This window comes from Pempheris klunzingeri, chromosome 19 (assembly GCF_042242105.1).
Source record: "Pempheris klunzingeri isolate RE-2024b chromosome 19, fPemKlu1.hap1, whole genome shotgun sequence".
In the NCBI taxonomy this organism is placed as follows: Eukaryota; Metazoa; Chordata; class Actinopteri; order Acropomatiformes; family Pempheridae; genus Pempheris; species Pempheris klunzingeri.
In genome coordinates this window covers 6,250,039-6,263,872 of record NC_092030.1, presented here as the reverse complement: position 1 = coordinate 6,263,872, position 13,834 = coordinate 6,250,039, and the positions used below count along the sequence as shown (strand labels likewise).

The 13,834-nt window shown below is 41.1% G+C and overlaps 1 protein-coding gene across 1 annotated transcript; it reads left to right on the top strand.

Moving 5' to 3' along the window:
- The first annotated feature begins 2,592 nt into the window (after window positions 1-2,592).
- Window positions 2,593-12,782, top strand: man1b1a (mannosidase, alpha, class 1B, member 1a). The gene is made up of 13 exons (XM_070850892.1): window positions 2,593-2,726; window positions 4,757-4,865; window positions 5,490-5,731; window positions 6,144-6,286; window positions 6,405-6,517; window positions 6,989-7,180; window positions 7,646-7,794; window positions 8,090-8,278; window positions 8,820-9,010; window positions 9,316-9,436; window positions 9,809-10,003; window positions 10,966-11,097; window positions 11,403-12,782. Exons 1-13 carry the CDS (start codon window positions 2,625-2,627, stop codon window positions 11,610-11,612), a joined length of 2,088 nt encoding a protein of 695 aa, XP_070706993.1. The 5' UTR covers window positions 2,593-2,624; the 3' UTR covers window positions 11,613-12,782.
- The last annotated feature ends 1,052 nt before the right edge of the window (window positions 12,783-13,834 follow it).

Sequence of the window (13,834 nt, the reverse complement as noted above, 5' to 3'; positions counted from 1 at the left end):
CACATAACAGCCTTTTTTCATTCCATAAACTTTGTTTATTTGACTCATTTTTGACTGAATTTTTTACTTTCATCCTGTTTTCCTCAAGGTTTGACTTCAATCTGTCCTAAACAATATTTGTACCACTCTTTGTGCTGAATTGAAAATCTCTGCATTTTTGTGTTTTGATATAATGTGTGTTTTCTTTTGGTCCCATACCTTTCTTATAATTTCTAAATAAAGGAACTGTAAATTCTTAGGAAGCCACCTGAAAAAGATTATGTAATTTGGGCTCAACTGTGGGGAAAAATGCAGACAATGTTCAGTTTATACAGATCAGGTCAATTGATTACCTTCAGTTTAGTGGTAGTGTAACCTAAACATACGATTGAACTATACAGAGAGTGTTCTCCATTGATAATGTCTTTTTACAGAACTTTTTAGATTATTAGGGCCCTATTGAAATGTAAGGAAAAGCATCCGAAATAAATTGCAAGTTTGAGGGCCTAAACATACACGAAAACTCATGAAACTTTGCACACGCATCAGTCGTGGTGAAAAATTACATATTTTATGGGTCTTGCAAAAAATGTAATGTTAGTTGAAATCGCCTGCACAGTGATGTTCACACTAGCTGGTTTGTGAAGGGTTAAAAACCATCAGGTCACATGCACACGTCACATGACGCACAGCTCCTCGTCAGCTCTTCCACTTCCGCGTCTGTCTGGCTGTCCATTCGCTGACTTTAGCCATGTTTCCCCCGGTTTAGTTTGTTTGACATTTCATGTGGCGGCAGGACGTCTTGTGTGGCAGACTAATGTGTTACATGTTCCTCCGACAGCCGAACAGCGTCACTTGCCATTCAGAAACGAGCCGAAGAAGCAGGCTAGCCTCTCGGAGCTAGCTAGCTAGCAGCTGTGAAGCTTTAAGCAGATAACGTCGCTGTGAGGCAGCCAACCAGGCACAAAGGTGAGGAAGCAGCTGGATGTGTGACACTCATTTTATCAAGTGTTTAAACTGCGTGTGGGTGATATGCGGATGGCAGGGGTGTAACTAAGCTAGTAAATTAGCCTGTTCAGCCTGAATAGCTCGTTGCTGTGATTGACTAATGCAGCTATTTTGTCTGACACTTTTGCATTTTTGTGCGCATTCCTGAAATAATTCTGTTACCTGCCACACTAAGAAGACTTGTGATAAAGTAGCTAGCTGCAGGACATACAGAGCAGCCTGTGCTACTGATGTATATTCAGGCTTTAACGTGTCTTTGAAGCTCTTTGATACATGTAATGTGGGGTAACGCTGTCTATGTGAGTAAGTTAAGACTACATGTCACGTCAAGGACAATAACAATGGATATTGGAGGATAAGAGTGTTGTCTGAGAGCTCCTCGAGGTATTTACACCCCATTCCCATATGATCACTCAGGAGCAAACACACGCACACTAGTTGTTGTCAGCTGTCAACGGTACTGTGATTCATGACGAGTTCAAGTATCTCATCATTGTGATGCAAACCATATTATATAATTATTCTAAAGCATAAATGACATAGTGGAGGTATTTATACATGTATGGGCCTCACTATGAAAAGCCTAATGTGCTATCAGCAGTCAGCCTTGCAGCATTTTACTACATACTTACATTTTACGTTACTGCGTTGAACTAAGTTGAAGAAGGTTAAGTTGGTGATCAGTCAGCTGTCCAGCTGCTGCTGGGGGCAAATGTTGTTCTTGCAAAACCTTGAGGCCAAACAGGAACAATTCTGTGTTTTGTCACTGGAAATTCGTAACAATTCATGAAGATATTAGTAAATTAACATTACAGCAGCTGGACATTGTCTATCAATGAAGAAAAAGTGCTAGTATATATACTCACATTAGAATGATAAATGAGAAGATGCAGTGAGCGAGCAAATAAGGAAAACTGACATGTCAGCATGATTCAACAAAGATTGTGTTGGAAGTCTAGGCCACACACACACACACACACACACACACACACACACACACACATACACAGTTATCTCTGTGATCGCTTTTTGCCGTACATAGTATGTGTGCATATGCATATCAGTTAAAAGATGCAACATGCATAAAACTTTTATAAAACTGGTACACTCCCCTTTATAGAGACTCATACATGTAAGTTTACAATTTGTCTGTTAAATTCTGATTAAATAACGTAATCTGGTTCAAAAAGACATCAAACTCCTACAAACGCCCACTTTTCAGCCAAATGTAACCTGGTTTTAATCAATATAACCTGGAGAAAAATTAAATGGTCTCTTGGTTCATGCAGTCTATGGCAAGTCATATAAGGTAGATTTCTGTATTGTTGTGTTCTACCAATCACAAAGCCTACCATCCAAAGCCTCAAAGGCATCACATTGCCAAAGTTATAAAGCAGACAAAAGTAGCAAATGCACACATTTGGAAAAAATTGAACCATTTAATGAGTGATTGAAGATGTTCGTTTGTTGACCGTTTATTTAGCCAATTCTCTCAGCACAATTACTGAGATGGACCCTAGTCATGTTATGTGTCACATTACCTTTTATTTTACGAAACGGGCATGGCTGGGCTAACAGTTTTTCAACTTTTCTAAGTGCAGCTTCTATGACCTACGACTGCCTGCCGCGAGCAGAGGATGTATCCACCTTCCAGAAAGGACTTCATCTCTCTGACACTCAGTGATCCACACAGTCACACTTACAACAACGGCAAACACCGGAGACAGTCCTGCTGGAGGGTGAGTGGTCTTGTAGTGCAGTATGCAGTTCACTGCTCCAAGTTGTACCACTTTGACAATTCAACGTAATGAGCAGCAGACTGCTCTCACTGGTACACATCCCTGCCATAACCACAGAGTTATGGTTAATGGCAGTGGTGGAGGATGCAGATAACATTTTAAATTTTAAATTAATAATTCATTGAAAGACATATTGTCAGAGAGCCCATCCCCAGTTGATGCGTTGCTCAGTTCTGACTGAAGTTGTACAAAAAAGCTTCCGGTGTCAGCATCTGTTTGTGTGTTCGTGTTTTTTGTGACACACGGATTCCTCGGTTTCAGTATTCCTTTCTTACACATCCTTTGTTGTGGAGCAGCCTGAACTTTTAAAGCATCCCCTGAGCACACGTCTGATCACTACAGTGAGATAAAAAATTTACTTCATCTCACCTACTTTCTTCCACCTTCTTGAACATTTTCTTTAATGTTGGTTTCTTTACTTTTAGATTTCTTAAACCCTCTCACTACGAGCCCACCTCGCTGCCTTTGTTGTTTTGATGCTTAGGTTTTACAGGCATATTGTGTTCACATCCTCATACTTCTGTTTCCTATTGCTTGTTCACTGGGGAGGTGGAAATCACAATGCTGCTTTGTTCACAGGTTTCGCCTTTCAGCCTTCCACAACTGGCCTGACAACTTTGCTTGTAATGAGACCACCTTGGTTGTTCACAGATCACTTCTGGGTGACGCAGCTTAATCAGTTTGATGGCCTTAGATTAAAATGCTTCAAGTGCAGAGAGTTAAGTTAAGTTTTTCACCAGGCAACAGGGAATTTCTTTGTTCTGCATGTTCACAGCTGTTTGTGTTAAGTGCATCAAACAACCTCTGCGTCGTTTGCCGTTCTGCATTGACAACTAACACCCATAGCGCACAGGCAAAACAGCATTGACCACGCCCACAAAGGTAAATCATTCTGTCTACTGAATTGAAAAAGCAAACTGGCACTCCTGTTGACTAATGTAACCTTTTATTTCAGCAGTATATCAAAACACATTAATATCAATACACAGACATTTCTTCTATACAGCCAGCTTTATAGCAGAAATGTTGGTCTGGCTCAGCGGGTCTGTGGGTCATCAAATTTCATGATGGTTTATGGTTCCTGAGAAAACTATTCTCTGCAAATCATGTTCCTTTGAGTGGCCTGTTGGCTCTGTGTTTGCTCCTCCTTACCTCTATTCACAGTGGTTTTCTTCAACATTTCAAAAAACATGCAGGCCAGGTGGCGTGTGAGTGTTTCAACAGCCAACCTGCTGAGTGAGTTTCTCAGCCTCCAGCCCAGTGCAGTTAGAGAAGATGAATGATTGTTTATCTTTATTGTGCTGTATCAACTAGAAAACAGTAAATCTAATATCTGCACAATGAGAACATTGCTGTTCACATATTTATTTGGCATGGATGGGATGGATATCATCAAAAAGTGTAATATGTGGTCATGGGTCTTCTGATGACATGTAAGAATAGCTAGCAAAAAATGAATTCAAAATGTGCAGAAATGCACCATTGGACTATACAGAAAATGTGGATGGTGTGGTGAATGAACTGTAGCAGACTAAAATGAAAATGTCCCCAGAGATGAAGCCTGTTGAGGGTTCTGCCACAGTTCACAAACGATGGCTCAATAGTTTCATGGTGTTGCACAGGTGTTAATTAGAGCAGGCAACAGAGCGGTGCCACTCTGCCTGTTAGCCTTCTCTCCTGAGAGACCCTGAGTCTGTACCTCCCTCTTCACTGCTGGGTTGAGCTGCTTAGATTGTTTGTTTATTTGTGAGCGGTCACTGGGCTTGGTGCATCAGGTGGAGAGAAATGTTGAGTTTATACAGAGTAAGTGAGACAAAGAAGGCCATCAGGCTTCTCCCTTCATCAGTCTGTTATTAGTAAGATATTTTAAGAGTGGGAGAATGTTAATGTCTGCTGGCAGATGCTTGTGATTTGAATTCAGAGCTGTTAAACATGTTTCAGCATAGTTAGCTTTGTTTATCTGCCGACAGAAATGGAAGCAGCTGTCTCGGCTGCAGCGAAGCCTCATCCTGTTCCTGCTGGCTCTACTGCTCATATTTGGACTGCTCTCGTATCCCAGCATCACAGAGCAGTGGAGAGGTAAACAATGCCAAAACAACACTAAAGCTCACACACACGGGCAGAGACAAAGTCTGTCATTAATTCTAATTAATGTTTTGTATTGCTGCATGACTAGTTGACTAGTGTTGTATTCGTTGGTGATGATAGATGGCAGTGAATTGCTAAAACACCACATGAGATGGTAGTTATTTTTCTTTGTATCATTTTTTGTGCTCATGTGTTTGCGCGTACCTGGTTGCTTTAACTCTTGTATACTTCTCCATGTAGTGTATTTGATTTCCAGACCACGTCGACACTAAGAGGGCTAAATCTGAAAATGCTTCTGTTTCTCTGTCTTTGGGCTTGCCATCCAGACTAAAACTGGCATTTTTTTTCACCCAGAAAGTGAGCTTTCTGAAAATCCCTCTCCAGACACTTAAATCTGAAAACTCCCAGAGCTGTAGTGCAGACAGGCAAACCTGAGCTTTTGGATGGTGATGAAGGATGCCTGTTCAGAGTTGGTCCTGGATGGTGGTAGTAAAGTTAGGAAGACAATTCTATTCTACCTACACTAGAATCATCATATAGTAATAGCCATAACATAGTTAGCTGGCAGTGTGGACTCAGTCTAAGCTTGTTTTCTTGTTTATTGTGTGTGTGCAGGGTTGTCTGACAGGGAGGACTGGCTGGAGCTGAATGACAGAGAGTTGAAGGCCATTCCCCTGGGTGTGAAGTCTGTATTGGGTCAAGCTGAAGGTAAAGCTCCGGCTCCTGTGGCAGGGCCACATGTGGGGCCACCTGTAGGGCCAGATGCAGGTCCAGGTGTGGGTCCTGGTGCGAGTTCAGATGCTGCGGTGGAGCCCAGAGGACCAAATGTCCCCATTTTGGCTAAACCTCCCACTAAGGTTAGATTTTTAACCATTTGGAATTAAAAAATGCTAGAATTTGCTAAAATGTACTTATTTTCATCTGCAGTTTTTTACCAGAATTTTGAAATGGCCCTTCATTACCTGCAAAGATCATATTAATTACAGTCACATTACAAATATGTGACACAACTGAAGTGACTTTTTACACTACTTGAGTTTATCGTCTGTATTATGGTTTTGTAATGCTGTAGTATCTATGTGGTCCATTGATGCAGTACTCTGTTCTTGTCTTTGTGCACCAGTCAATAGGTATTTAGTTATGGTCTGGAACAGGCCTTTATGATACCAATACCCTGGGGACTATACATTTTGATACTTGTTTGTCCTTTTCATTGAGCCGTTCATGTCAGCCTCTTGTTTCTAGCTCAAGCTGTTTCTTTATCCACAGAAAAAGACATTCCCAAACAAGAGAGGGCCACCGAGTCTGCAGAAAGATGGAAATATTTCAGACACAGTCGGTGGGGAAAAGCAAGAGCAAGATGTGGTTCAAGATGAGGCAGAGGAGGAGGGCAAAGAAAAGAAGATTGTCAGGTGATCAGTTGGAACATTTTCCAGGCCGGTTGCACCCAGCCCTGGTTACAGAACATGTGTTAGAGAAGCATATATGAATAATTCAGGCATAATACAGGTTTTTATTTTTGTCATGCAGCTGGAGAGGAGCGATGATTGAGGCCGACCAGGCCACAGAGCTTCCACCCTCGGCTAACGAGAAAGAGGCTGCGGCACCCCCAGCCAACCCTGCCAACCCTTTCCCACTGGAAGGTCAGTTCAGAACTCAGATTTTAGAATTTAGCTGAAATTATTACCAAGAGCTTTATACAGCGAATGAACGTCAGAGATTAAGTTCTGCAACCAACAATGAATCTCCTGTTTTTCTTTCTGAATAGCCCAGCAATCATTTAGTCTGTTCTGTAAAACATCAGAAACTAACAAAAGATGTTCATAACAAGGTCACGACTTCACGTCTAGTTTTGTCTGATCAACTCTCCAAAACCCAAACACAGAAACTCCTTCCCTTAAACAGATTATTGAATGTACCGTTGTCCAGCTCTACTGCTATCTGCCTTTTCTTTACTTCAAGTTAGAGCCTTCTTAACTTGCAGGTTAAAACTGTGCTGTGCTCAAAATCAACACATGGCACAGAATATGCCTTCTATGAAGTCAGTGTTTCACCAACTTTAAAGAGTACACTTTCATTTCTTATTCATTCCTTTCTGGGCCTTTTGCTTGTAGTTTCAAATGGAACTGTGGACAGACTGGAGGCAGTGCGTGATGCTTTCAGACATGCGTGGAAAGGCTACAAGGACCACGCCTGGGGTCATGATGAGCTCAAGCCTATCTCCAAGTCGTTTGGCGAGTGGTTCGGACTGGGCTTGACACTTATTGATTCTCTGGACACCATGTGGATAATGGGCCTAAAAGAAGGTATTGTATGGCTCCTATTCCTGCTCTCCAGGTACCATTTGAAATGGCTCAGTGCAGTTGCCATAAACGACGCAATATATCTACTTAGCTGCTACTAGCATAACACCCTGTCAGCAGTGGAGTTGCATTCCGGGTAATATAGGTGCCGGGATTTTTAGGAGAAAAAAGAATGCACTGATAAAGAGAGACAATATCTGTGGTTCTGCTGTATTGATTGTTTTTTTTATTTTTGTTTGTTTTGGGTTTTTTTTTTTTACTGTCCATCATTAGCAAGTGCAATGATAAATCACTGGTTTTCTTTTAAGAATCTGACTTGGTTCAGGGGCTGTATCAGGAGGTTGTTGCGAGACCACTTTATTATGTCACTTGATGCACAAAGCATCGATGTTAAATGAATTTCATCAAATGTAATTCTTTCTTTTCCTCTCTTTCTCCCACTGTTGCATCTTTCCTCACTCCACACAGAGTTTGCAGAAGCAAAGACCTGGATAGAAAACGAGCTCACATTCAACAAGAACGTGGATGTGAATCTTTTTGAGACCACTATCCGTATCCTTGGGGGCCTGCTGAGTACCTACCATCTAACGGGAGACCCACTCTTCCAAGAGAAAGCCGTGAGTCAGTCCCTAACAGACATTTTTACTGGTCTGTTTTCTTCTCTTGTCTAGTTGTTTTAGAACAACAGTCTAAGGCTGTCAGTCAGTTTTTCAAGACTTAAGGTTCAAATTAATGAGAATGCAACCCACGTAGCTATAGGCTACATTATAGAATTAACTTCTATTTTTTTATAGAAGTTTCACAGTGCCTTCACATATGACCTCAGATTTGTTGGAAGAAAGTGAATGATACTTAACTCAAGTAAAGTAATTTTCCCCTGTAATTCTGTTTTTTTTTTCTCTTCACTTAAAGAAAGATCTTGGGTCCAGGTTGATGCCTGCCTTCAAAACTCCCTCAAAGATCCCATTCTCAGACGTGAACCTCGGGAAGGGAACAGCCCATCCCCCCCGATGGACGTCAGACAGCACACTGGCCGAGGTCACAAGCATTCAGCTGGAATTCAGAGAGCTGAGTCGCCTTACTCAGGACCCACAGTACCAGGTCAAGATAACAGGAGAGCATCCATTACACTAACATGTGCTGCAGTGTATTTGCTGAATAATTTTGATTTGGTAGTGCTTCCAGTTCTTTGAGATGGAGTGGAAAAAGATTGGATGCAGTTAAAATGAATATTTCCAAGGCTCAGATGAAGGGTCTCAGTTCAGACAACTCACAAACACTTGTGTGATGGAAGTGACAAGCATGAGCTAGGATTTGCTTTAAATCCATCATGTTGTCAGTTTCTGAGCAAATGATTCCAGACGGTAGAGCTTGCGCCTGAAGATTTTCAGCCCAGTCTGACATGAACTTGAATAATATCTGTCATAACCTGAGCCAACCCTGTGAGACGTAGCTTTTAATGAGTCTAATTTCGTCAAAGTGTGAAATTACTAATAATTTTCCAATGACAAATTGCTTAAAGCCGTATTTTTCAAACATATTCAGCCGCACATCAACAGCAAGTGAAGCGACGCTGTTGGGTTCATTATCTCATGTTTAGACATTAATGGTAGCTCTTTTTTTTTTTTTTTCACTTTTCCAGGAGGTTGTGAATGAGGTGATGAAACTGGTCCACAAGCTGCCAGGCAAACAAGACGGCCTGGTGCCCATGTTCATCAACACCAACAGTGGCCAGTTCACCCACAAAGGAGTCTTCACACTAGGTGCCAGGGCAGACAGCTACTATGAATACCTGCTCAAACAGTGGATCCAGGGAGGCAAGACGGAAGACGAGTAATTCCAACTTTACTTTTCTGGGTCCATGTTCTGTGACTGTGAGAGAAAACACTGAAAAAACAGTCATTGTATTGTAATGATATGATTATATTATGTTATCATTTTACAGAAGAGTTCTGTCTGATGTAATCCATGATAGTGGAACTAACTGCATTACATTACTTTACACGTAATTTTTCATTTGCCATGTCATGATATATGTAGACAGCCCTAAACTAAGTCACTACAGTACAACCAATATGTCTAATATGATACTGACTGATGCTTACACCTGTAACATGTCCTGTTTATGTTTTGTCCAGCCTGTTGGAGGACTACCTTCAAGCTGTGGAGGGAGTGAAAAAACACCTTGTGAGACAGTCGGGGCCCAGCAGATTGACCTTTGTTGGAGAGTTGTCCCATAACCGCTTCAACCCTAAGATGGTAGAGATGCTCACCTCATGGCACCTTATTTATCCTAGGACCTGCTGAAAGCTCCAACTCGAATATTGTAGTGTTGTATATGATGTATGTATATTTCACAGTCTACTGTGTTTTGGATATACCACAAACAGTACAACAACCCCTGACTGTCAGCGTATTTCACACACTGAATTCACATCCACAAACAATGACAACCTTGTTAAATCAATAAGCCTTTTTGCTTTTGTTGAATCGGTTGCTGTACAAACTCAAGTGCAAGTCAATCTTTCTCTCTATCAGTTAGTCCAATCGAATCCAACTCTCATCATTACCTGTCATCATTTCTCAGTCTCATCCTTCCTGAGTGTACCACTCTCTCTTGTCATTCTCCAGGACCACCTTGTGTGCTTCCTGCCAGGAACCTTGGCGCTTGGGGCCCACAATGGCCTCCCAGGGGACCACATGGATCTGGCTGTGGAGCTGATGGAGACATGCCACCAGATGTACAAACAGATGGAGACTGGGCTGAGCCCAGAGATCGTACACTTCAGCCTACAGGCCAACGACGGGCGAGACGTTGTTGTCAAGGTGACACTGATAGCAGATTGGTGGCATTTCATCATGTTTTTCTTCATTTTTTATATCATTTTCTTATCAAAATGTTTACATTTGAACACCTTTTGTTCTACGTACTCACTAATTTTCATGCATGATCTCCTTGAGTAGGTGTCTGTTTTGTATGTTTGCACGTACCATACATTATAGCATCTGTGTAATGTGACTGTTGCTTTAAAAGTCCATTTAAAAATTTAACTCAAGTTAAGATTAAACTAAAAGAGGAATGCTCTGAATGGGACGAAAATACTAGGGACCAGTAATGGTCACTAAATCCACTAAATTCAAATGGATGTGCATTTGGAAGCTTTCTTTCAGTGTCTAGTGACTTTTTATTGAATGCACACGCTGAAATTAGAAATAAGCTAAAGTAACCACAGTTACTGATTCGTGAGTGAGCCTGCTGTCATGGGAATGGTGACCGTAACCCTCCTAACCCTCCTCAGTGCTCATTTTATTTTTCATTAGCTGCTCTGAGTCTATTAAAGTATCCAATATTTTGGTACTTGTCTCCTGCTGCCTTCATTAACCTCAACTACTGGAATAGTAGGAAAGATTTTTTAAAAAGTCATTCTAATTCTAGGATTAAAATTAATGAAACAGATATCAGATTAGAAAGGCTTTATTCATTTATTTCTTCATTCATCTCTTCATCTCTTCATTTCTTCAATTCAGAGCGGACTAGAGAGAGGTTGATGTACGTTCAGGGTTGATTATAGCTGGTTTTCTTCTGGGAAAATTCAAACAAAATACGAGAAAGTAGGTAAAATAAAGTTCTCGTAGGACCTTCAATGTCACATCTAGCCTAAGGAGGTTTTCAAAGCATCTGTTTTTCTGGATTCGTCATAACTAACCACACCAAAATACGTAGCAATTTCTATTTGTCTTTTTTATAAATTATTATCTTTAACGACAAGTTCTTCTTGGTCCTCCAGCCTGCAGACAGACACAACCTGCTGAGACCAGAAACAGTGGAAAGTCTGTTCTACATGTACCGATTCACTAAGGACAGCAAGTACAGAGACTGGGCATGGGAAATACTGCAGAGCTTCAATAAGTACACTAAGGTACAGACAACTGACCACAGGCCAGCTTTAGTTTAGTATACACCTTTTCATTATCAAGGAGATTTAATTACAGTATATGATTGAGCCATATTAAGTCAATTAGACTGCAAGACTCAACTTGGCTCAGCCTCAGTTGAATATTTTCTTTTTGTTTTGCTTTGGATAGTGAAAAAACCTTTTATAACTAGTGCCGTTAAGATGTCTCCCCAACACAGAGAATATATAGTGGTCTAGCTACAGTTATCAGAGTACTTTCTAGTGTTTGTATCCGTAAAGCAGCTGACCAAACCACTCCACTTTCGCAGGTGTCCGGTGGTGGCTACACGTCCATTAACAACGTCCGTGACCCCATTAACCCCGGGCCCCGGGACAAGATGGAAAGTTTCTTCCTGGGTGAGACGCTGAAGTACTTGTATCTGCTTTTCTCTGACGACATGGAACTCCTCAGTCTAGACAAGTATGTCTTCAACACAGAGGCGCATCCCGTCCCCATATGGCCCTCTCCACCCAAGTGATGTCACCATACGGGAGACGTCTGGAAAGAGTCCTCAGAGCCCTGTATGAGTCCTGTAAGACTGCTGTTACCGCTCAGTCAGGCGCCTCTCTTAAGCAACCGTCCACGCTGGACCGCTGTGCTGAGCAGTAAAACAGATCTGTGCCGTCCACCTGCACTTTGACACGTTTCCATGTGGAGGAGTTTTGTTGTTCGTTTTCTTTTTCTTTTTCTTTATTTTTCCTAAGGAAAATGTTTGTGTTAGAGCTGGTCTCTATGGTAAAAAACTTTTTTAAAGTCAATTCAAATCAGTTCTGACTAGCTAACAGTAACAAGAGACAATATGGAAGATAGTGTGAGGGCTTTATTACTTGGATGACAGGGATAGTTCTTGTATGTATGTATGTACATGGTAACAACTATCATGTCTTCGCTTTGCCATGTGAGGTGAAAACCCTCATTAGCCATACATAGCCAGTTGTCATGGCTGTGAAGGAAGTCCAAAAACAAATTCTTCTAATTCACAAATGTGCAGTTATCAACAATGGAATTCTTTTTACTAGGCAGCAGGAGCACGGCCTGCAAGATTTATATGTCCTGCAAAATTTATACTGAAACAGACAGCTCTAGTGAAGGAATCATGTGTTACTGTAAAAACCTTTTGCTTTGGCAACACCCAGTGCACTTGCTCATGTATGAAAATGACATAAAAAAAGTTAAGTCATACTTTTTAATCCCTTTTGGGGTGTCTGTCCCCTGTATTGTTCCATCATAAGTGCTTAGCGGGCAGCAACAGTTTAATGTCCAGGGGCCAGGTTCAGTTCTGAGGCCAGTGCCTTGCTGAGAGACAAATGCAGAGTATTCTAATACCTAACGTGCATGTCTTTGAATAAAGACTTGAAGTATTAGGATGTTTGACTACCCAGGAGGTGCACAAATGCAATTATTTAGAACCTTAACAGTGATGTATAATGCATCTCGGCCTGTTTTGTTGCTTGCCACTTATTTTTCTTGTTAGTCCAGCTTCCAGGTGTCGAGTTCAATAGATTCTCATTGCATGTTTTCCATGAGTTTACCAGAATAAGGCTGAAGGTCTAATGAATGAATCAGTCCTGAATGCTTTTCGACAGGGCTGTCCACAAAATGGTATCGTGTTTTATCGATGAATATGCCCTGTGATGTTTTTTTTTATTTTTTTGTTGATTTTTTTTCCTCTAATTTTGTGTCACATGTCATAGAGGAGCTCTTGTCACTAAGTGTGTTTACCTGTTTTACATTACATGAAGGGAAATTCATTAAGGCTGCCATGCAGTCTTAACATTGCACTTGCTCTTAAATTAGATCAAAATGAACCAACTTGGTACATTATCATTTCCTGTGTCAGGGACAATATACCTGCAGCTGGTCATTAATTCTCTTTTCACAGGCGACTTGCTTGAGAAATGAAGTTTGCTGAATTGTTTTCTTCATACTTGAAAGAGTTTAATTCATCGCTGTTTAGCAATCCCTGACTCCCTGTCAGATGTGATGTAGAGCAGTGTGGGAGCGCTTGTTTCCCACACGGGAACATTGACAATTCAATTTGAAGGATATATCCAGTGTGCAGTAGGTGGTGCTTTGAACACGGCTGAACCCATAGTCCTTTATTCTGCCATCACTTTGAATTGTCCCGTCCAAAAAGGATTCAGAAGAGTTTTATCCATCTTTTGTTAATGAACTTCTGTCTAACAGAGAGCCATATACTGACCCACATCATTGAATGTGCACTACATTTGCCAATGCTCTGCTGTGCCTATTGAAATGTATATTGTGCTACGGTCGTTTGGTTTTCCGTTTCTTTATTGCTGCTGTATCAGTGGTGTTTATTTGTGAAGTGACAGTTAGATTAATGGCTATTTTTACTTTGGATGAGTGGGTGAAAAAAACAATATGGGTGTAAATATTTTGCGTAAATTGTTTCTAACTTGTCTATTGAACCCAACTCGTATGTCTGATGATTATTGAACCCTCGCTGGTCTTAACATTCTTATTCCATCAAGCTCTATTTTAAGCAGCTTATATTTGTTGTTTCCACTCTTCTTTCACACTGTACTTTTTTCAGTTTTTCTTCAAGTTCATGGCAATCCAACTAATAGTTGTCTAAAAGTGGTCGACCTACCGACAGGCAGACCAACGCCAAGTAAGCAGCTCGCATAAATGACAGTTTAACATCAATGAAGGCTGATGTCTGGTAGTTAAAGGATT